This window comes from Sinocyclocheilus grahami, unplaced genomic scaffold, assembly GCF_001515645.1.
Source record: "Sinocyclocheilus grahami isolate Dianchi unplaced genomic scaffold, SAMN03320097.WGS_v1.1 scaffold181.1, whole genome shotgun sequence".
NCBI lineage: Eukaryota > Metazoa > Chordata > Actinopteri > Cypriniformes > Cyprinidae > Sinocyclocheilus > Sinocyclocheilus grahami.
This window is the reverse complement of record NW_015505360.1, coordinates 1,680,918-1,702,309: the sequence shown is the minus strand read 5'-3', so window position 1 is coordinate 1,702,309 and position 21,392 is coordinate 1,680,918. Positions and strand designations below refer to the sequence as shown.

Below are 21,392 nucleotides of genomic sequence, written 5' to 3'. Positions count from 1 at the left end.
ACGTTTTGTCAGCTGAACAATTATGTTGTTAAACAACATTACAGTCCATTGAGCACACTGTACTTCTATTCCTCACAGCCTCGTTTCCATTCCTGCCAAAAACACACTAAGGGTCTGTTAGGGATTTGAGATGTGAACGTAGTTCATGCATCTCTCATGGTGCAGTGGTGGAGAAGGTCAGGAACACAAAGGATTTACACAGGAAATTCCTCCTCAGGCAAATTGAAACAATGGAAGCTATTTCTTCCTCAAAGTTACAAAATTATATCAGATGTCAGGTTTCCTTCAGATCAGGTCATAAAATCAGCCTTTGAACAACACGCATACATATTGAGATAAGAAACTTTTACTCTGTGATCCAGTTCACCTCAACATACTGTAACAAATGACATTATTTCTGTTGATAAAAAATGTTTTAATGTAACAATACATTGGATATAAAACAATATATAAAACCTATTTTAAATGAAAACAATTTTCACCTTAAAATTCTGTACACTTACAAGGCATTCACAGTTAAACAATCATTCATAAAACATTCTTACAGCTTTAATATAGTGACACTTTCAGACTGATGTGATATAAATATTAATAACAAAAAAAAGTCTAGTATAATTTAAAATGATAATAGATAAATGAGCTTATTGTACATGCTTTAAGGGAAATAAAGTATGATTTTAATCACATGTTATAGTAGATGGTTGGCTGCAAAGAGCATACTGTTTCTCAAGAAAGTTCGTCATCCTGTCAAAGAACTCCCTGGGGTTGGTGAGTTCTAGTAGTTCACAAGGATATCGTTCGGAACACTTCTGTGGAAGCAGTCCAAACACAAACTCATTACCAGCGGTTACAAACAACAAACAGAACCGTCAGGGATGCACATCATTCGGAATTGAAAAAGAAAATCAGCTTCGTTCCAATTCATGGCTGTGAATCTGAATTGGAATGACAGGATGATTCATTGAAAAATTCCCAAGTCACAAGAAAAAGTCATTATTAGTGTGTGTTACGTAATTAACAATAAATTCATTTATTCTTAATTATGCATATTTAATATTCTCCACTCTTTAATATTATACCACTCTAATATGTGCTTATTAAATTATTAGGCATTTTTCTATACCAAGTTTAATATTTTCAAAAAATAATCAGCCAATAAAACCAATTTTAATTTTGCCATACAGCACCACAAAATGTCTAGTGTCCACCATATTGTTTGCAAATTTAAGTCTATATTAAAATATATAAACAATATGAAATTTATAGATATATGTATGTATATGTGCGTGTGTGTGTGTGTGTATATATATATATATATATATAAATGTTATTTATATATTTATTTAGAAATGCACATTTCTATGGTGTCATTGTCATAACATTTCAAATGTTGATTCATAATATAATTTCATGCATTTTTAAAAACGATTCCAGTTCAGGAATGTCAATTCTGAATGATGCACAATCTTGACACACACACACACACACACACACACATTGTGGTATTGCTTTGACTTACATTTTTGTTATATTCTTCTAAAGTTGTATTTATCAGCCCCTTGTATACATTTTCTGGGTCTTCTTCATACAAGAGAACGTTCATCTCCATCAGGAAACAGTCGAAAAACTTAAATGTGCAATTCTGCAGACAAACACAGAGCACAGTCAGCACATGTTTATTGCCATGCTAATAATAATAATGTGTAAAATGGAGTTTTTTTAAGTTAACTTACCTCGATATCATCTGTATTTGGTGTATACAAACTTGCATTAGAACGCTGGGGAAAAAAAAATAAAAAATAAGTTTACTAATTAGGATTCTGATTTACTATTTAGGCCAAGTGGGTTTTGTGACAACAGAAAAATAAGATTGAGATTTACAGTACGGCTACTCCTTGACTTGCACAATGCATCAAAAGCTCAGATGTCACTTACTTGGAATAAAAGCTTTGTCTCTTTGTCTCGGAGTGCGTTCTGGAGGTCTTTCAGTGCCTGCATTGCATGACCTTCAGCCACGGGCAATAGAGCACTTAGACAGCTGAACAAAAACAACCATAATATGACATAAGTTAAAGTCAAATGATTTTATAATCCTGCACAATCCATTTTTAATTGCTCCATCTCCATTACAAATCCATTTGCAATGCCACAGTGCCTGTGGATTCATCTGATGCGGTTCTAATGCTGTCCAGGTAGTAACACCCAAACCAGCACCCTTTGTGTTGCTTCCAAAAAACCTCTTATTGTATTCTCACAGGCACAGTTCATTAACCATTTATTCATGACCCGTGTTTTGATCTGTTCTCCATGCAGCTCTTCTGAACGTGTCAAAAACATGAGTGTTTATACTGAAACACCAACACAGTCATGCAGTCACTGAAATGTTTTCATTGACACTCTTGTGGTACTGAATGAATTTTAACTACAAACCCGATTCCAAAAAAGTTGGGACACTGTACAAATTGTGAATAAAAACAGAATGCAATGATGTGGAAGTTTCAAATTTCAATATTTTGAATACAACATAGATGACATATCAAATGTTTAAACTGAGAAAAATGTATCATTTTAAGGGAAAATAAGTTGATTTTAAATTTCATGGCATCAACACATCTCAAAAAAGTTGGGACAAGGCCATGTTTACCACTGTGTGGCATCCCCTCTTCTTTTTATGTAGCTCTCATGAAATCCAAAATGAGCCAATATTTGGCATGACATTTCAAAATGTCTCACTTTCAACATTTGATATGTTATCTATATTCTATTGTGAATAAAATATAAGTTTATGAGATTTGTAAATTATTCCATTCCTTTTTTACTCACAATTTGTACAGTGTCCCAACGTTTTTGGAATTGGGTTTGTATTTATAATCAACATTTCTCGCATTTGGGATCAGTTTTTTGGACCAGAACCAAGCTCAATGCATTATGTACTATAGCATTAGCTTCTTCATGAAGTACCTTCTCCACATGCAATTTGGCCAAAAGAAGGTATCTAAGCATAAAGTACAATCTTTTGGAACAGCCTTCACACTTGGGATTTGGAACAGGGTCAATGTAACTGCAAGATGCTGGTTTCAGTTGCAATGGAAATACAGATGAACTAAATCAAGATATCAACAAATCAAATAGAGCAAGTGGTATATACTGTATACACAACCGTTTTCCTGCAAACCTTGTTATTTTTACCACCATCTTGTGACCAAAGAGATCTTAACGTCATTGTGGTTTCAGATTTAGGTTTCAATTCAATCTGATCACGTTTAAGGTCGTTCTCCACCCTTTTTGTTGTAAGCGAACTAAAAAGGCTAAACAACTTTGTTCTGAACAGATAATAGTGTTGTTTGCTCTATGCAGAGCAAGGCAGAGATTGATCTCGAAGCAGGTTCATATTACCAGCCAGAGACATGCATACTTAGCTAATGCACACTATAATGGGGCAGCAGCAGATAAAAGGCCATTTAAATTGGACTTTAGAAATCTCAGATGTGTCAGTTCATCTAGTGTGTGGGGGGGGGGGGGCTAGATGTCACATGGGGATGCTGTCACAAGGGCCATATCTCAACGATTATAAACTCGAACTATAAAGGTTCAAAAGTCCAATTAGACAAATGTAAGACTGCTAGAGTAAATAAAGTTGACTATATAATAAAGGTAGATATTAACAAGTAGCTAGAATAGTGTTCTCACAACACTGCAGTTTGGTTGGGGCAAGTCGTCACGTTATATGTTGTAATTTTATATAAATGACTCAGGACAACTCGTGGCCAAAACAAGAGTTTGTTGTTTTTGCCTTCTATTTTTGCAGTTTCAAGAACTGTTTTATGTTTCATACAGCTAATAACAGACCTATTTATCGACAGATTCCCATTATGACAACTTACCCCATATAGTTTGTCAACATGGCCTGCTATTGGGGCACATTGTCACAAATGGTATTCATCAATAATAAGCTTTTGTCAACATATTAACAAAGATATTTAAAGTGTGTTTTAAAAGGAAATATTGTTTCAGTTTTTGCAATTTCTGAGTTAAAACTGATTCAATGGGGGGGGTTTCAGTTTAGTAAATGTCAAACAGCTTTTTTTGTAGTTGAGACTTTAATGTATGTGTTTGATACACAAATTGGCATTCAAATAAACCCTGAGAAGTTTTCAATATTCAAAAAGGTGCAACAAAACAACTCTGAACTATACAATTTCTCTTCAATTGACATGGTAAGAATATAAATCAAATTGTAACTAAAACTTTATTGGAGTATGTTTTACAAGAAAATACTATTTCAGTCTTTCTACTTCACATTTAATTCAATGTTACGTGCTGTTTCTTTGTAATCATTTGTGAAATGTATTACTAGTTTCTGAATGAAACTTGTTTCAAAGTAAATCCTATGCCAGTTTTTTTTTCAGTGGATTTTATTAGGGGTTAATTCACGACAACTGGGCTATCTTCAAGGTAGAAAGTGGCCCAAGCTGAATTCACCCTAGAACCAGTTTTAGCAACCTAGTAACTGTGGTTATGCCAGATTTACACAGCAATCAGCAAAGGAAATAAACAGTCTAATTTCTTAGATATACCTCAGAATTAAGATAGAATTCCAAACCTCTGAGTTCAAAAGGCATTCCATGTGATTCTCAAAACACCAAGGGTTACAAGCACATCTTCCAGTTCTCTGTAAAAGAACACACACACTTCTTTAATACTTACAAAGGACAAATTCTGAAAAAGTCCCACAGATAGAGAAGTGCTGATTTAATATGCAGTTCCAGGAAGCAAAGCGCGCAGTCAATGGAAACGAAAACAAAAGTAATCAAGTGGCTAAGCACAACAAAGGCAAAAGAACACAAGTAATCAAAGTCATTTATAGGTTGAAAAATAGAATTGATTTAATTGCTATTGACTTTTGACCAATAGGTGGCGATGTGGCCTAATTGATGTGGTGTATTCAGTGTGGAGTGACAATTTTGGCGCACACAAAGTTTGGTGTCAATATGCCTAAGCCTTGCAGAGATACAGCTTCAGAATCATTTTGGCAACACGCCATCGAATTTGTTAATTCGTTATTTGCATATCAACATGAAATCCGTAAATTTGTGCCGGCATAGTCTGAATATGCTCTGATTTGATTTTCATGAAAATCGGACCAGCGGTCTAGGACGAGTTCAAAAAAGTAGGTGTTCAAATAACATCAAAATGGTCGACTGTGGCATAATTGGTATTGATGTTCTCGGCATGACCCAAGGAACCTACAAAGACCAGTCTCATGACAATAGGCCAAATTCATCAAAACCTAGTAGAATTTTTTTTAAAGTTATAATTTCTGACCACGAGGTAGTGCTACTGCTAATACTACCGCATTTTGTAACGATATTCCAATGCGTTCATGAATTCTAAAAATTAAAAGACAAAACTCATTATGATCGACGCACAAAATGGCTGAGGTGGGAAGTTTGGGGAAATCATTTGACAAGTCTTGTGATTTATTTTTTTTTTTGGCCAAATGTTCAGAAGATATAAGCAAAAATGGCCATTTTTCATTAGGTGACACTGTGTCCAAACTGTGCAGGTACTCTCAGGTCATGGTCGTTATAACACACACCAAGATTGGTCTGAATATGCTAAACTAAAGCCTTCTACACACTGCACGATTTTAGCAATCCTATAAGATCATTGCTGGTCACACTGTGCGACATGGATCTAATAAACTTGGGTACGACATGCATGTAGACTGTACGATGATGACACCTATTGACTCGTAGGCTACGACGCACGTTTCTATAGAAGAATAAAACGTCATTAGCATTTGCTAGTGGTAACAAAAAGAGCATAATGAATCACACTTTGACAGTTGTAGTTTTTATGTGTGCTGAAAAAAAGTGGGAGCGGCGAAAGAGGAAGGAATAAGAGCTTGAGGTAAGCCGTTTTAGGTTTTAGCGCCATGTCGCGTTGATTTCATGTCGCATTTTTACTGGTTGGTCAGTAAACGTGGTCGTAACTGCAAACACACTGTGCAATGAACATGCTGAATTTCTGACACCGCCAGAAAGCTATCGTAGGCTATCTTTGGTCGCAAGACCGGGAAAACGCCCATCTTTGAACCTCTCGCACTGTACGACATAGGACCAGCGATTAAGAGCCACGATCACAGAAATCACCACGATTGCTTCACGATGGCAATCTTTCGTCTGGGACAGCCAAAAATCTAAAATCCCGGGCTTAAAGCATTGTGGAGATATTGCCTAATGTCCAATTTATCGTGCTTTTTGTCAAACTGATGAATGAAGCTGAACTCCATAACTTTTTGTCGCCATGGTCTGAAGATTTAGGTAGATTTTTGTGAAAATGAGGAGTTCGTCTTGAGCCAAGGAATCATGTTTTGTTGAATTTTGTTTCTAGCCCTTACGATTTAAATGTTATTAGCATAAACATGAAAGCAACTTTGGGCTGCTATAGACTTAAGCGGAAGAAGACGACGACGACGATTAATTGTACACTTGTGCCATTGAGTTCTAGCTCAAATATCAACTATTCTCTTTCAGTACCAATTTTAGTACTTACTAGTTTTAACTACTAGTTTTTTTAGTTACCTTTATTCAAATTATTTCTGTTATCTGTTTTCCTAGGAATAGGCACTAATGCCTATAATACATTTTAAATGTTAGTAAAAGTTAATTAATAAAATTAATAGCAACTGACACAACAAAGGATTACATACATTGTAAAGTGTGCCAGATTGAGTCATTACTTTTCAGATGAATAACATGTGAACCGTAAAGTATTTGTTGGTGTATATACCTTTAACATTGCTTAACGCTTTAGTGCACTTTGTGCTCACTAGTCTACTGCATAAATAAAACTATGGCCAAAATGTAGAGTAAGATGGGGGAAGATGACCCTCTTAAGCACAGTGTGGATTTACTTTTAAATTGTAACATATTTAGATGTAGGTTTAGTATGTGCAGGATGATGATGCATCAGCCCGTGAGTTTATTATAGGAAATAAATAGAGATATTTGCTAATTTAGTTGTTAAAGCACACAATGTAAAATACTGCGGCAAGAAGGTGCCCTGATAAACATTTACTGGATGTATAGATGACTTTTGAGATCACTCGTATTAAGATTTATGTATTTTTTCAAGTGTCATTAATGTAAAATACTAAATCAACTATTCTATTTAAAATTTTATTTTGATGATTTAATTGAATAATTGAATAACCGATGATGGAAAAAGCAGAATCCCAGTAAAAGAGCTTCATCTGAAAGGTAAAATGATTCTATGACTTGAATAAATATGAATATTTACATATTTAATTGCCCATATTTTAATTGAAGATGTGTCATAATAGCAACACTATGAATGCAAATGTAATGATTTTACTCAATTAACCTATAGGTTTTAATGAAAGTGAAGATGTCGGAAATGTACGTCTTAACTTATGGAAATATTAAATATCCGCATTAATTACAATAAGTATTACATTTAAACATAATAACACTAGTAAAAACATGCCACCTTCTGTGCCAATTCTGAGGGGCATCTTACCCCAAGGGTCTAATTTTGCCTGTTTACTTCAAAATACAAAGTATTAACTTTTACTCCACAAATGTGACCCTGGAGCACAAAAGCAGTCTTAAGTCGCTGGATTAACCTATAGGTTTTAATGAAAGTGAAGATGTCGGAAATGTACGTCTTAACTTATGGAAATATTAAATATCCGCATTAATTACAATAAGTATTACATTTAAACATAATAACACTAGTAAAAACATGCCACCTTCTGTGCCAATTCTGAGGGGCATCTTACCCCAAGGGTCTAATTTTGTCTGTTTACTTCAAAATACAAAGTATTAACTTTTACTCCACAAATGTGACCCTGGAGCACAAAAGCAGTGTTAAGTCACTGGGGTATATTTGTAGCAGTAGCCAAAAATACATTGTGTGGGTCAAAATTATTGATTTTTCTTTTATGCCAAAAATCATTAGGACATTAAGTAAAGATCATGTTCCATGAAGATATTTTGTAAATTTCGACATGCATTTATGCATTTGTTTCCTACCTTTGATTTTAGCTTGGCTGGCTTATTCCAAAATCCTAGGATGAAGACGAGGAAGAGGGTCATTAAAATCATCGAAAGCGAGATTGTTGGTAGGCCAACCACGAGAGCTGCGTGAAGTTCACATGTTCTCGTTATGTAAGAGTCCTTTAAGTCTGTCATGGAGGTATTTCCAACTGTATTGACTGCTCCAGCTGGATATTAGTCCATGAGTGCACACTGCAGGCTTCTTCCTCTCGTCCTCCGTGCGCGCTCTGATCAAGTGTGCTAGTGAAAACACAGACACACACACACACACACACACACTCACACACACACACACACACACACACACACACACACACTCACACCGCCCATGGAGCTCTTTCACTTTGACAGCGCAGTTAGAGTACTTGACTTGGCTTTTAAAAAAACTGTGTAACTCGGCAACAACTTTGTTTGTGGTGTTAAATACACAGTAATCTCGGGTCCACGAATAAGCGAGTTCATGGAAGGGAAGCAGAAACAGCGGTTAGCTGTCCACTGACATTGAGAGATAAGGTTATTTAAGGACTTCTAAAAAGTCATCAAGGTAAATTGCTAAATATGCACTCAGTAATTTGTAGAAAAAAAATAATGGAAATTTAGAAAAGTATAATTAAAATAATGCGCGCTGACATGAGTTGAAGAAGTCATCAGTGTTGAAATTGAACTTTTGCATAGAGCGGGTCGCCCCCTCATGGCCTCGGCCATCTTGAGGTCACGTGACCAGCTTGTCGCGCTGTTGACCACTTGTTACTACATCTGCTACCACTGATAATAACATTAAGTTTACTTTATTTAGAGCAATTATTAATGCTGAAGCTGCTTTACAAAAGCTAAACAGAAAATTATCAAACAATATAGCAGGGGCTCTCAACTCTGGCCCTGGAGGTCCACTTTCCTGCAGAGTAAGCTCCAACTTTGATCAAACTCGCCTGCCACTGACTTTCGCCCATTCGTCGTACGTCGCTAACTCAGTAAGCTGGATTTGATTGTTGATGATTTGGCATGATCTTGGATTGTTTGATTCTTCGAAGCTCATCCCGGAGTTGCTGTCATAGCAACAGCTCTGTAAACTTAAACCTGATCGGGAGCGGGCTTATTTCATGTAAACAGGATTAGATTGCATCTTTTTAAGCAGAATTGATACTTAAAATCGGTCTCAGCCGCCGCTACTTTATTACAAGAGCACCCTACTGAACCAGGGACAATCATTTAAAATAATAACCATTTAAAAATTAATTTAAAATTAATATAATTATGTTGTGTAGTCTTTAATACTGTAGTGTACTTTAAGATTTATTCGTCGTAAAATCATTTTCATAATTGTATTCGAGTCTTACACACATGCTATACAGATAATGTAGAGTCGTGCATTCATTTGCGTGCTGACATTATGGGAGCGCAGGAGACGCAGATAACATGATCTTAAGAAACTTTAATTAATGCTGTCACGTAACAAATCTGTTCAAATATAAAATTAAATGAATTGCTAATTATTACATTAAAATAAAAATGTAAAGCCTGTACAAATATTAGAAATCTTGAATATAAATAATTGGGAATCATGTAAAAAAAATAAAAAATAAAAACAGCGCACATTTAATTTATCTATTATAACATTTATGTAGTTTTGTTCGCTTGGCTGGTTCCTTATAAAAGTCCAAAAATTTGTTACGTTTTTCGTCAGCCAAAATTTGTCTTGCCGCCAGCCAATCACTGCATTGCTGATCGTGGTTTTGAATATCGATCGATACATAGCCCCTTTTAAACCAACCCATGAACGCACAATTATCTCGGATAACTCAATCCGGCCATACTAATCATATACAACAGGTGCGTTCGAAGAACCGAATTAGCCAGATCCTGATTAGCGCGATGATATCATCTTGGATGTGACATTTAATCTCGGATGTAATAAGCGACGTACGAAGAAAGGGCCCCAGAAGACAGCCCCTGCTTCTCAATGTTCATACTATCCATCCTAAATAGTATGCGATATTAGAATAAGTGTGTCCCAAAGCATGGTATGTTGAAAAGAGCATGCCAAAAGTTCCCGGATGGTCTACTATTTCAGGTCGATTTTTTTGAAGTGTGGATCCGTGCACACTCTAATGCTAATATTGCCCACAATCCATTGCGCTTTGTTGAAGGATTCGGTCCAGAACTACAAACACTAATAAAAAGCGTTAAAACTACAAACATGGCGGATGTGCGCGACCGGCAGTTAGGTAGAGAGGCTTAGAAAAAGGTGTTTGAGTTACTAATATTCAACATTTAACCTGGTAAAAAAAATATTTAATGTTATCTGTTATCTTTCATATTAAACATCCGTTTGGTCGTTAACTTTGAAATGCATCATTATGCATGAAATATGAGCATTGTTCTCGGCTTGAAAGACCCGTGACTGGCAGATCAATGTGCTACTTCTTTTCTCTACAATATGGTAGGAAGTTAAATTAAATGCAATGTGGAGGATGTTAACTGTGACAAGATGATTGACAGAATTGATACTTAAAATCGGTCTCAGCCGCCGCTACTTTATTACAAGAGCACCCTACTGAACCAGGGACAATCATTTAAAATAATAACCATTTAAAAATTAATTTAAAATTAATATAATTATGTTGTGTAGTCTTTAATACTGTAGTGTACTTTAAGATTTATTCGTCGTAAAATCATTTTCATAATTGTATTCGAGTCTTACACACATGCTATACAGATAATGTAGAGTCGTGCATTCATTTGCGTGCTGACATTATGGGAGCGCAGGAGACGCAGATAACATGATCTTAAGAAACTTTAATTAATGCTGTCACGTAACAAATCTGTTCAAATATAAAATTAAATGAATTGCTAATTATTACATTAAAATAAAAATGTAAAGCCTGTACAAATATTAGAAATCTTGAATATAAATAATTGGGAATCATGTAAAAAAAATAAAAAATAAAAACAGCGCACATTTAATTTATCTATTATAACATTTATGTAGTTTTGTTCGCTTGGCTGGTTCCTTATAAAAGTCCAAAAATTTGTTACGTTTTTCGTCAGCCAAAATTTGTCTTGCCGCCAGCCAATCACTGCATTGCTGATCGTGGTTTTGAATATCGATCGATACATAGCCCCTTTTAAACCAACCCATGAACGCACAATTATCTCGGATAACTCAATCCGGCCATACTAATCATATACAACAGGTGCGTTCGAAGAACCGAATTAGCCAGATCCTGATTAGCGCGATGATATCATCTTGGATGTGACATTTCATCTCGGATGTAATAAGCGACGTACGAAGAAAGGGCCCCAGAAGACAGCCCCTGCTTCTCAATGTTCATACTATCCATCCTAAATAGTATGCGATATTAGAATAAGTGTGTCCCAAAGCATGGTATGTTGAAAAGAGCATGCCAAAAGTTCCCGGATGGTCTACTATTTCAGGTCGATTTTTTTGAAGTGTGGATCCGTGCACACTCTAATGCTAATATTGCCCACAATCCATTGCGCTTTGTTGAAGGATTCGGTCCAGAACTACAAACACTAATAAAAAGCGTTAAAACTACAAACATGGCGGATGTGCGCGACCGGCAGTTAGGTAGAGAGGCTTAGAAAAAGGTGTTTGAGTTACTAATATTCAACATTTAACCTGGTAAAAAAAATATTTAATGTTATCTGTTATCTTTCATATTAAACATCCGTTTGGTCGTTAACTTTGAAATGCATCATTATGCATGAAATATGAGCATTGTTCTCGGCTTGAAAGACCCGTGACTGGCAGATCAATGTGCTACTTCTTTTCTCTACAATATGGTAGGAAGTTAAATTAAATGCAATGTGGAGGATGTTAACTGTGACAAGATGATTGACAGATCAGTTTACAGTGACAGAGCGTCTGTTAAAGACCCACAGTTGTGTGAAGTGATAGTATGTCCCAAAGCTTGCCTACTCTATTACTACACACTCAAAAGTGTGTACTTTTTCTTCACCAAAAGAGTACATACTTTAAAGGTAGTATAAGTAGACACATTGAGCCACAGCACTTGATTGGATTGTTCGGGTGTGCTTGATTAGGGTTGGAGCTAAACTGCAGGAAAAATGTACTAAACACGGCAAATTAGCATGAGTGCAATTCAAAAAAGCTTTTGGACATGCTTTCTTTTGGAGCGTTAAATAATGATAGTGCAAACGTTAGTTTAAAAAAAAAAAAAAAGGGTCGGGCAAAAAAAAAACGTCACGGAGCTCTTTCACTTTGACAGCGCAGTTAGAGTACTTGACTTGGCTTTTAAAAAAACTGTGTAACTCGGCAACAACTTTGTTTGTGGTGTTAAATACACAGTAATCTCGGGTCCACGAATAAGCGAGTTCATGGAAGGGAAGCAGAAACAGCGGTTAGCTGTCCACTGACATTGAGAGATAAGGTTATTTAAGGACTTCTAAAAAGTCATCAAGGTAAATTGCTAAATATGCACTCAGTAATTTGTAGAAAAAAAATAATGGAAATTTAGAAAAGTATAATTAAAATAATGCGCGCTGACATGAGTTGAAGAAGTCATCAGTGTTGAAATTGAACTTTTGCATAGAGCGGGTCGCCCCCTCATGGCCTCGGCCATCTTGAGGTCACGTGACCAGCTTGTCGCGCTGTTGACCACTTGTTACTACATCTGCTACCACTGATAATAACATTAAGTTTACTTTATTTAGAGCAATTATTAATGCTGAAGCTGCTTTACAAAAGCTAAACAGAAAATTATCAAACAATATAGCAGGGGCTCTCAACTCTGGCCCTGGAGGTCCACTTTCCTGCAGAGTAAGCTCCAACTTTGATCAAACTCGCCTGCCACTGACTTTCGCCCATTCGTCGTACGTCGCTAACTCAGTAAGCTGGATTTGATTGTTGATGATTTGGCATGATCTTGGATTGTTTGATTCTTCGAAGCTCATCCCGGAGTTGCTGTCATAGCAACAGCTCTGTAAACTTAAACCTGATCGGGAGCGGGCTTATTTCATGTAAACAGGATTAGATTGCATCTTTTTAAGCAGAATTGATACTTAAAATCGGTCTCAGCCGCCGCTACTTTATTACAAGAGCACCCTACTGAACCAGGGACAATCATTTAAAATAATAACCATTTAAAAATTAATTTAAAATTAATATAATTATGTTGTGTAGTCTTTAATACTGTAGTGTACTTTAAGATTTATTCGTCGTAAAATCATTTTCATAATTGTATTCGAGTCTTACACACATGCTATACAGATAATGTAGAGTCGTGCATTCATTTGCGTGCTGACATTATGGGAGCGCAGGAGACGCAGATAACATGATCTTAAGAAACTTTAATTAATGCTGTCACGTAACAAATCTGTTCAAATATAAAATTAAATGAATTGCTAATTATTACATTAAAATAAAAATGTAAAGCCTGTACAAATATTAGAAATCTTGAATATAAATAATTGGGAATCATGTAAAAAAAATAAAAAATAAAAACAGCGCACATTTAATTTATCTATTATAACATTTATGTAGTTTTGTTCGCTTGGCTGGTTCCTTATAAAAGTCCAAAAATTTGTTACGTTTTTCGTCAGCCAAAATTTGTCTTGCCGCCAGCCAATCACTGCATTGCTGATCGTGGTTTTGAATATCGATCGATACATAGCCCCTTTTAAACCAACCCATGAACGCACAATTATCTCGGATAACTCAATCCGGCCATACTAATCATATACAACAGGTGCGTTCGAAGAACCGAATTAGCCAGATCCTGATTAGCGCGATGATATCATCTTGGATGTGACATTTAATCTCGGATGTAATAAGCGACGTACGAAGAAAGGGCCCCAGAAGACAGCCCCTGCTTCTCAATGTTCATACTATCCATCCTAAATAGTATGCGATATTAGAATAAGTGTGTCCCAAAGCATGGTATGTTGAAAAGAGCATGCCAAAAGTTCCCGGATGGTCTACTATTTCAGGTCGATTTTTTTGAAGTGTGGATCCGTGCACACTCTAATGCTAATATTGCCCACAATCCATTGCGCTTTGTTGAAGGATTCGGTCCAGAACTACAAACACTAATAAAAAGCGTTAAAACTACAAACATGGCGGATGTGCGCGACCGGCAGTTAGGTAGAGAGGCTTAGAAAAAGGTGTTTGAGTTACTAATATTCAACATTTAACCTGGTAAAAAAAATATTTAATGTTATCTGTTATCTTTCATATTAAACATCCGTTTGGTCGTTAACTTTGAAATGCATCATTATGCATGAAATATGAGCATTGTTCTCGGCTTGAAAGACCCGTGACTGGCAGATCAATGTGCTACTTCTTTTCTCTACAATATGGTAGGAAGTTAAATTAAATGCAATGTGGAGGATGTTAACTGTGACAAGATGATTGACAGATCAGTTTACAGTGACAGAGCGTCTGTTAAAGACCCACAGTTGTGTGAAGTGATAGTATGTCCCAAAGCTTGCCTACTCTATTACTACACACTCAAAAGTGTGTACTTTTTCTTCACCAAAAGAGTACATACTTTAAAGGTAGTATAAGTAGACACATTGAGCCACAGCACTTGATTGGATTGTTCGGGTGTGCTTGATTAGGGTTGGAGCTAAACTGCAGGAAAAATGTACTAAACACGGCAAATTAGCATGAGTGCAATTCAAAAAAGCTTTTGGACATGCTTTCTTTTGGAGCGTTAAATAATGATAGTGCAAACGTTAGTTTAAAAAAAAAAAAAAAAGGTCAGGCACAAAAATAACTGTCCAGGCCTTTTCAGCGCTAATTCTTCACTGCTTTAGCAAATCCTAACAGTACTATTTTAATGCCAAAAGTCAACTTAATACTGACACCCATTGAAAAAAAATGGCTGCTCACTGCTCCGGGTGTGTGCGTGTGTTCACAGCTGTGTGTGGGCACTTTGGATGGGATAAATGCAGAGCACTAATTACAAGTATGGGTCACCATAAATAACTGCATCTGGTGTGTATGTGTCCTAAGAGATTACAAGCTGTGTCTTCTCTGCATTATTGTATCAAAAGAGGCACACAAATCCCATTAAATAAAAACAAAACAACTGACTTTTAAAAACATTTCTTCAGATATATTTGAAATTCAAAAAGGTGACAATGTCAGACATTTATGCACACATTCATATCAATGCAATGCAGAAAACCTTAAGTAAAAGGCCAAATATCTGACACGGTAAAGCTCAGATTCTTAGATGACACCTATGTCTGAATTTCTGAATCCCATCTACGTATTGTGTGTTTTTATTGGGTCTTTCCACTTGCTTCCAAACTCAGATTTGAGAGCGAGTCCTCCACCTTTGGGTCGTCTTCCTCCTCCTCATCATCGTCGTCGTCATCTTCCTCCTCTTCATAATCATCATCATCATCAAAGTCATCGTCCTCCTCGATATCCTCCTCATCTTTGTATCCCCCACCAGATTCCAGATTTTTCCAGTAGGAGCTGTATCCAGATGCACCATATCCGTCCTCGTCACCGCCACTCTGCCGGCCAAATTTGTGTGTTCGGGCTGCAAGAACATCAACAAAACCATCCGGTTAGTACCAGACATCTAACTGCTACTCAAAACCGGTGTTATTTATACTATACTTTACTATAGTTTATATTGTTATACTATTATCGTTTTCATGATTTTTAATATTTTAAATGAGATTTTTTAAAATAAATATTTGTATAAATATTTTTAGATTTAGATTTTTTTTAAATGTTTTTATATACTGAATAAAACATTTTGTTTTCACTTTAATTTTAGTAAGTTTTTGTGAATGTATTGTGTTGTCATTTTTATTAGTTTGCCTGTTCCCTTTACATTTTTTATATATATATATTATTTTAAGTTTATTTAGTTTGTTATTTTAGTACTTTAAATTAGACTAAATGAAAATGAGAAATGTTGCCTTGGCAACTAGCTGAATTAAAATAAGTTGTATTTATATTTTATTTCAATTCATGTTTATTTCATGTAACAAAAATGTTTTTACGGTTTTAGTTAAAAAAAACAGCTATTATTTGTATTGTATATTTAAAAAAATATTTTTAAATGATCATTTTGAGAATTATATTATCATATTTAGCATTTTATTTTGATTAATTGACTATATATTATTTTGATGAATTAACTATATGGAATAAAATGTCTCAATTTAGATGTCACAAAATTAAGATTAGAAAAAATAGTAGTAGATAGCAGACGGCACTCACTGGACATGCTGAGATCTTTGGTCTCCTGAGTTTCATGTCCACACTTTGGGCACGGAGGAGCCTTGCCTTTCTCCTGCTTGAACACTTTGCTTCGAGCGTGATCGTCACAGAAACATGCCTACAAAAACAGCATTTCAATCATAGGTTGTCCAAACAATGTATGTATACAAACAAATCAGACTGATGAAAATTATAACCTTGCATCGGAGACAAGAATGCTGGCCGAGACGATTACAAGATAAACCTGCAATTGGGGCAAAAGTCAATAAAGTTGAATGTCGTAATGAAAAGAAGATTATTCAGAAAAACCATAGACAGACAGACGTACATTTATAAGTCTCTGCTTCCAGGACCTGACAGCTCGCCTGGTGTTCAAACTGATCATCCTCACACAGGAAGTTGTGGCAAAAAGAGCAGTGGAAAATGCGACCACCTGTACATTAAACAACAAACAGGATTTGACTGGTTTCTCCAACTATATTAAAACAGAGAACAGCTGATTTAGAGGAAAGTTACTTTTAAAAGTGATGCCTTACAATATTGCGTTACTCCATAAAAAAAAGTAACTAATTGCATTGCTTAGTTACTTTTTATGGAAAGTAATGCATGACATTACTTGTGTTACTTTTTGTCGACCTAGGCTTGCTTATTTGGTTTTTTTAATAACCCCAAAAGTATATTTTGGCAACTGTAAAGGCCTTTTCACACCAAAAGTGAAATTAAAAGGCTGGCTGAAGAAAGTGCCTCTGCACCTCACTTCCGATTTCTCTCAACACAGGGACAGGAGACGTGTCAGTGAATAAATGGGAAAACAAAGTAACTCAGATATTTTGTTGTAAATTTAAAAGTAATGCATTACTAGTTACTGGGGGGGAAAAAAAGTAATATGATTACAAAACTCATGTTACTGGTAACTGATGGTGACTGTTTGTGCCATAGTAGACATGAATGCTTGCTCTTTACCATGTTCCCAAACACTGCGGTCACACTCAATGCAATCTGCGTCAGAAAGAGGGCAGGAGCAGGCATGGGTACTCAAGCACTTCTTTCCATGGCAAACCCAGGCCTCACAGAAGTCACATATGGCCCCCTATAGGATACAAACACTACTGCATTAACAACAGAGCCACGCATTCACAATCAAAGACTCTTCTGTGTTCAGTTGGAAATTCTTCTGGAAACGGCTGGACTGATCAGACACAATTATTTGTTATATTTAACAAATAATCCTTAAAACCCACTCTGTGAGTTCCATGAACCATCCTGAAAGGGCTCAGTTACCCGGGCTACTGTCTGACTGTTTTATTGCTCAAAAGTATGTGGAAAGATGCTATGTGCAATGAAACAGACAGACACAGGCCTATAGAATGGACCTTTCCAGACAAACATGCATATTCTAGAACATTGTGTCTACTATTCACCTGAGGAATGTACAACCATGTATCCTAAATAATCATATGCTCTTTTTTAGTGTTTTGCCTATATATTAAACCTTGAATGAACATTTTAGTATTACTTAATTAAAGGGGTCATGTTGCTAAAAAGAACATTATTTTGTGTATTTGGTGTAATGAAATGCGTTTACGCGGTTTAAGGTTAAAAAAACACATTATTTTCCACATACTGTACATTATTGTTTCTCCTCTATGCCCCGCCTTTCTGAAACGCATCGATTTTTACAAAGCTCATCGTTCTGAAAAGCGAGGTGTGCTCTGATTGGCCAGTTATCCAATGCGTTGTGATTGGCTATGTAATGTTACGTGAATGTTACGCCCCTTAACATACTGTGATGCTGTGTCCCGGCACGACGAGACAAAAACATTAAAACCCATTATAAACTAGGCTTTTGTTGCATCCAATGGGGACATAATTACGGATTATAATGACTTATACTGTCTTTTTACGCGTTGTGTTTCATCGCGCCACGTAAAAATAAAACCATGTCTGCATTTGTGATCGGAGAAATGACAAACAACAAGCCCTACTCTACACTGCTCAAAACTCACGTTTGAATCGTCAGTGGCAAATTATTTAAATATAAAAAAACTTGCAGTCTGTGAGAGCAGCCGGCATTGTAGCAAATCTTCCCACATCGTGACGTAGATATGTGGGGGCGTGTTAGAACGAGCCGTTTAGGTAGGCGTGGTTGACTCTTAACTTTTATAAAGAATATCTCTTTGGATTTGAGACTTTACGGATCTTCTTTATGCACCAAGAGCTTGTAACACTCCAAAGAGAAAGGACAAATTGAAGTCGCATCATATGACCCCTTTAACCAAGATTTGTTCATTTACAATACATTTCGCTAACTCTGTGGCACACGTCCTCACACTTTAAAGATCACTGATCCGGCCTTGTTTTTAGATTCTGAGAAGATGAGGATGCTGAGCCAGAAGTCTTCTAAGGACCCCTAAGTTTGTGCCAGGCTAAGTTTGTTTCCATTCACCAAAGATCCTCAGACTTCAGCTGGTTCTCTCACAACAAACTGCATCAGGACACTTTTATTCAAATGGGCAAGACATGCAAGTATCAAACTTAGTCTCACTGTTTGATCCATTAAGTATCCCCACCCCTTTTAAAGAAGAGTGTGTTACAACTAAGAAACTAATGGTTTGCTCAAGACTGTTGATCTGCTGAATCTCAAACAATACTATAACATCTTTCATTCCTGTACTCTGCTTAAGCTCTCTTTCCATTGCTAAACTCTGTGTTAGAATAGTTCAAGTGTTTAGTGTAGTTAATAAAGTCTTGTTTGTATCACACTTTTTATATATATATATATATATATAAGCCATTTTCTCAGGATGGCAATGGTAACAAAAACAATAATTTACTATACATTGAATTTTACATATTATATTAAAATGATAAAAATGGGTGTTACAATGGCGCCGACGCTGATGGCTGCCTCCGTGGCGTGCTCTGCAGTTGTTTTTATGTTTTTGTTAGTTTGTCCTGTCTTTAGTTATATCCCTGCAATCAGTTTCACCAGAGACGAATTGCTGGACATTCGGAAGTACACACCACCCGATATTTCACCGGTTTTCGACTATTCGGATGTTTTGCTGGACATTGTTGTCGGGGGAGCTGTGGCGCTGATCAAGCGCTTCAGGACGCGCAGACGGGGGAAGCGAGCCGGCGCGCTCGTCAAGCTCAGACAGCGCGGATTCAGAACGCCGTTGCCTAGCATCCATCTGGCGAACCTCCGCTCTTTACCCAACAAAACAGACGAACTCATTCTGCTCTCCCGGACAAATAAGGATTTTTCTAACTCTGCTGCTCTGTGTTTCACGGAAACCTGGCTGAAAGACGCCATTCCGGACAGCGCGTTGAGTCTCCCGGGCTTTCAGCTGTTCAGAGCAGATCGCGACGCAGAATCAACAGGGAAATCACGCGGTGGCGGGACATGCTTTTACATCAATGAGAGGTGGTGTACAGATGTAACTGTGTTAAAGAAGATGTGCTGTTCAGATCTAGAAGTGCTCTTCATTAACTGTAAGCCGTTCTATTCACCGCGGGAGTTTTGCTCGTTCATTCTCGTCAGTGTCTACATTCCTCCGCAAGCACACGTGAGCTCAGCTTTACAGAATCTCGCTGATGAGATCACAGATCACAACAACAACACCCGGACTCTGTTTTAATCATTCTCGGGGACTTTAATAAAGCCAATCTCTCCCGTGAACTGCCAAAATGCAGACAGCACATCACATGTCCCACCAGAGACAGTAATATATTGGATCACTGTTACACCACAATAAAGAATGCATATCACTCTGTCCCACGAGCAGCTTTGGGGCTCTCTGATCACTGCTTGGTTCATCTTATACCGACCTACAGGCAAAAACTGAAATCAGCTAAACCTGTATTAAGGACTGTAAAAAGATGGACTAATGAAGCAGAGCAGGATTTACAAGCTTGTTTTGACATCACTGATTGGAGCGTCTTTGAAGCTGCTGCCACCGATCTGGACGATATATATATATATATATATATATTTATCTCTCCTTTTTTGTATATAGTTTTTCGTTTTATTATTATCATTAATAGTAATGGGTCCATACTAGATCTGTATATATTATATATATTTCAATTGTAAATTATTATTATTAATAATATTACTATTGTTATTATTGTTTATACAAATTTTTTCTTCTCACATGTATTGGAAGGCTGGGGAGTATCGTTGCACTACACATTCCATGTTTGTCTTTGGTTTTGGTGTATTTCTTTTGTTTTTCTACTCCGTTCTGAATTAAACAGAATTAGTTTTTTTCTGCCAGGAAAAAAAAAAAAAAAAAAAGAAATCACACTCAAGGTTGCATGTTGTTTTGCTCATAACTGGAGTTCCTGATCATGCAGATTTTGGCTTCATGCTCCGAGTAGTATTGCACATTAAGAACGTTATTTCCCATACCCTGGAAATAAACATTTCTTAGAATTAATAAACAGTTAACAGGCTTGTTGATTTTAACATTAATTCCATTAGCTGATCCAAGTATTTATAATAAGTTGATTAATTATTAATATTTGCCTTTTGAGCTAATTTCCTACACTTTCATGTTCTGGCAATTAGTTGCAAGAGCTCAAATCACACACCAGTGTTTTCCGATTCTTCTAAAGCTAATTTAAAGGGGTCATCTCTTTGGAGTGTTACAAGCTCTTGGTGCATAAAGAAGATCTGTAAAGTTGCAAAGACTAAAGTCTCAAAACCAAAGAGATATTTCTTTATCAAAGTTAAGACTCTGCCTCGCCTACCTAAAACGGCTCGTTCTAACACACCCCCACATATCTACTTCACTATGTGGAAATATTAGCATAATGCCGCCCAAATGTTCACGCAAAGAAAGAAGGCGTGGTTTCAGTAACCAAAGTTAGTGTTGAAGCAGCATGTCAGGGAGATGCTGTGTGTTTCAGTGCGAAAGCACTTTATTTGGCCTTCCGAAAGTAGATGCATTTAGGAAACTTTGTGTGCGCGCGTGAGAGAGAGAGAGAGAGGTGTGTGTTGGTGCGTGCGTGCGCGAGCGAGCGAGAGAGGTGTGTGTGTGTGCATGAGAGAGAGAGAGAGAGAGAGTGGTGTGTGT

At 36.6% G+C, this 21,392-nt stretch overlaps 2 protein-coding genes across 4 annotated transcripts in view; both read right to left on the bottom strand.

The window, feature by feature from the left end:
* Nucleotides 1-509: 509 nt before the first annotated feature.
* On the bottom strand, nucleotides 510-8,347 carry LOC107594297 (uncharacterized). Its single transcript, XM_016284295.1, has 6 exons — nucleotides 8,061-8,347; nucleotides 4,578-4,672; nucleotides 1,936-2,038; nucleotides 1,734-1,778; nucleotides 1,520-1,642; nucleotides 510-809 (listed from the first exon to the last, which is right to left on the bottom strand). The coding sequence occupies exons 1-6, from the start codon at nucleotides 8,217-8,219 to the stop codon at nucleotides 678-680; spliced, it is 657 nt and encodes a 218-aa protein (XP_016139781.1). The 5' UTR covers nucleotides 8,220-8,347; the 3' UTR covers nucleotides 510-677.
* A 6,850-nt stretch (nucleotides 8,348-15,197) lies between these two features.
* The window catches only part of znf330 (zinc finger protein 330), a 12,663-nt gene continuing 6,468 nt past the window's right edge, over nucleotides 15,198-21,392 (bottom strand). For all 3 annotated transcript variants that reach the window (XM_016284293.1, XM_016284292.1, XM_016284294.1), the window contains exons 6-10: nucleotides 17,275-17,401; nucleotides 16,640-16,744; nucleotides 16,509-16,555; nucleotides 16,312-16,429; nucleotides 15,198-15,619 (exon numbers count right to left, since the gene is read on the bottom strand). In XM_016284293.1, coding sequence (XP_016139779.1) covers nucleotides 15,354-15,619; nucleotides 16,312-16,429; nucleotides 16,509-16,555; nucleotides 16,640-16,744; nucleotides 17,275-17,401 — 663 coding nt within the window. In that variant the 3' untranslated portion in view covers nucleotides 15,198-15,353. The remainder of the gene's footprint in view (nucleotides 15,620-16,311; nucleotides 16,430-16,508; nucleotides 16,556-16,639; nucleotides 16,745-17,274; nucleotides 17,402-21,392) is intronic.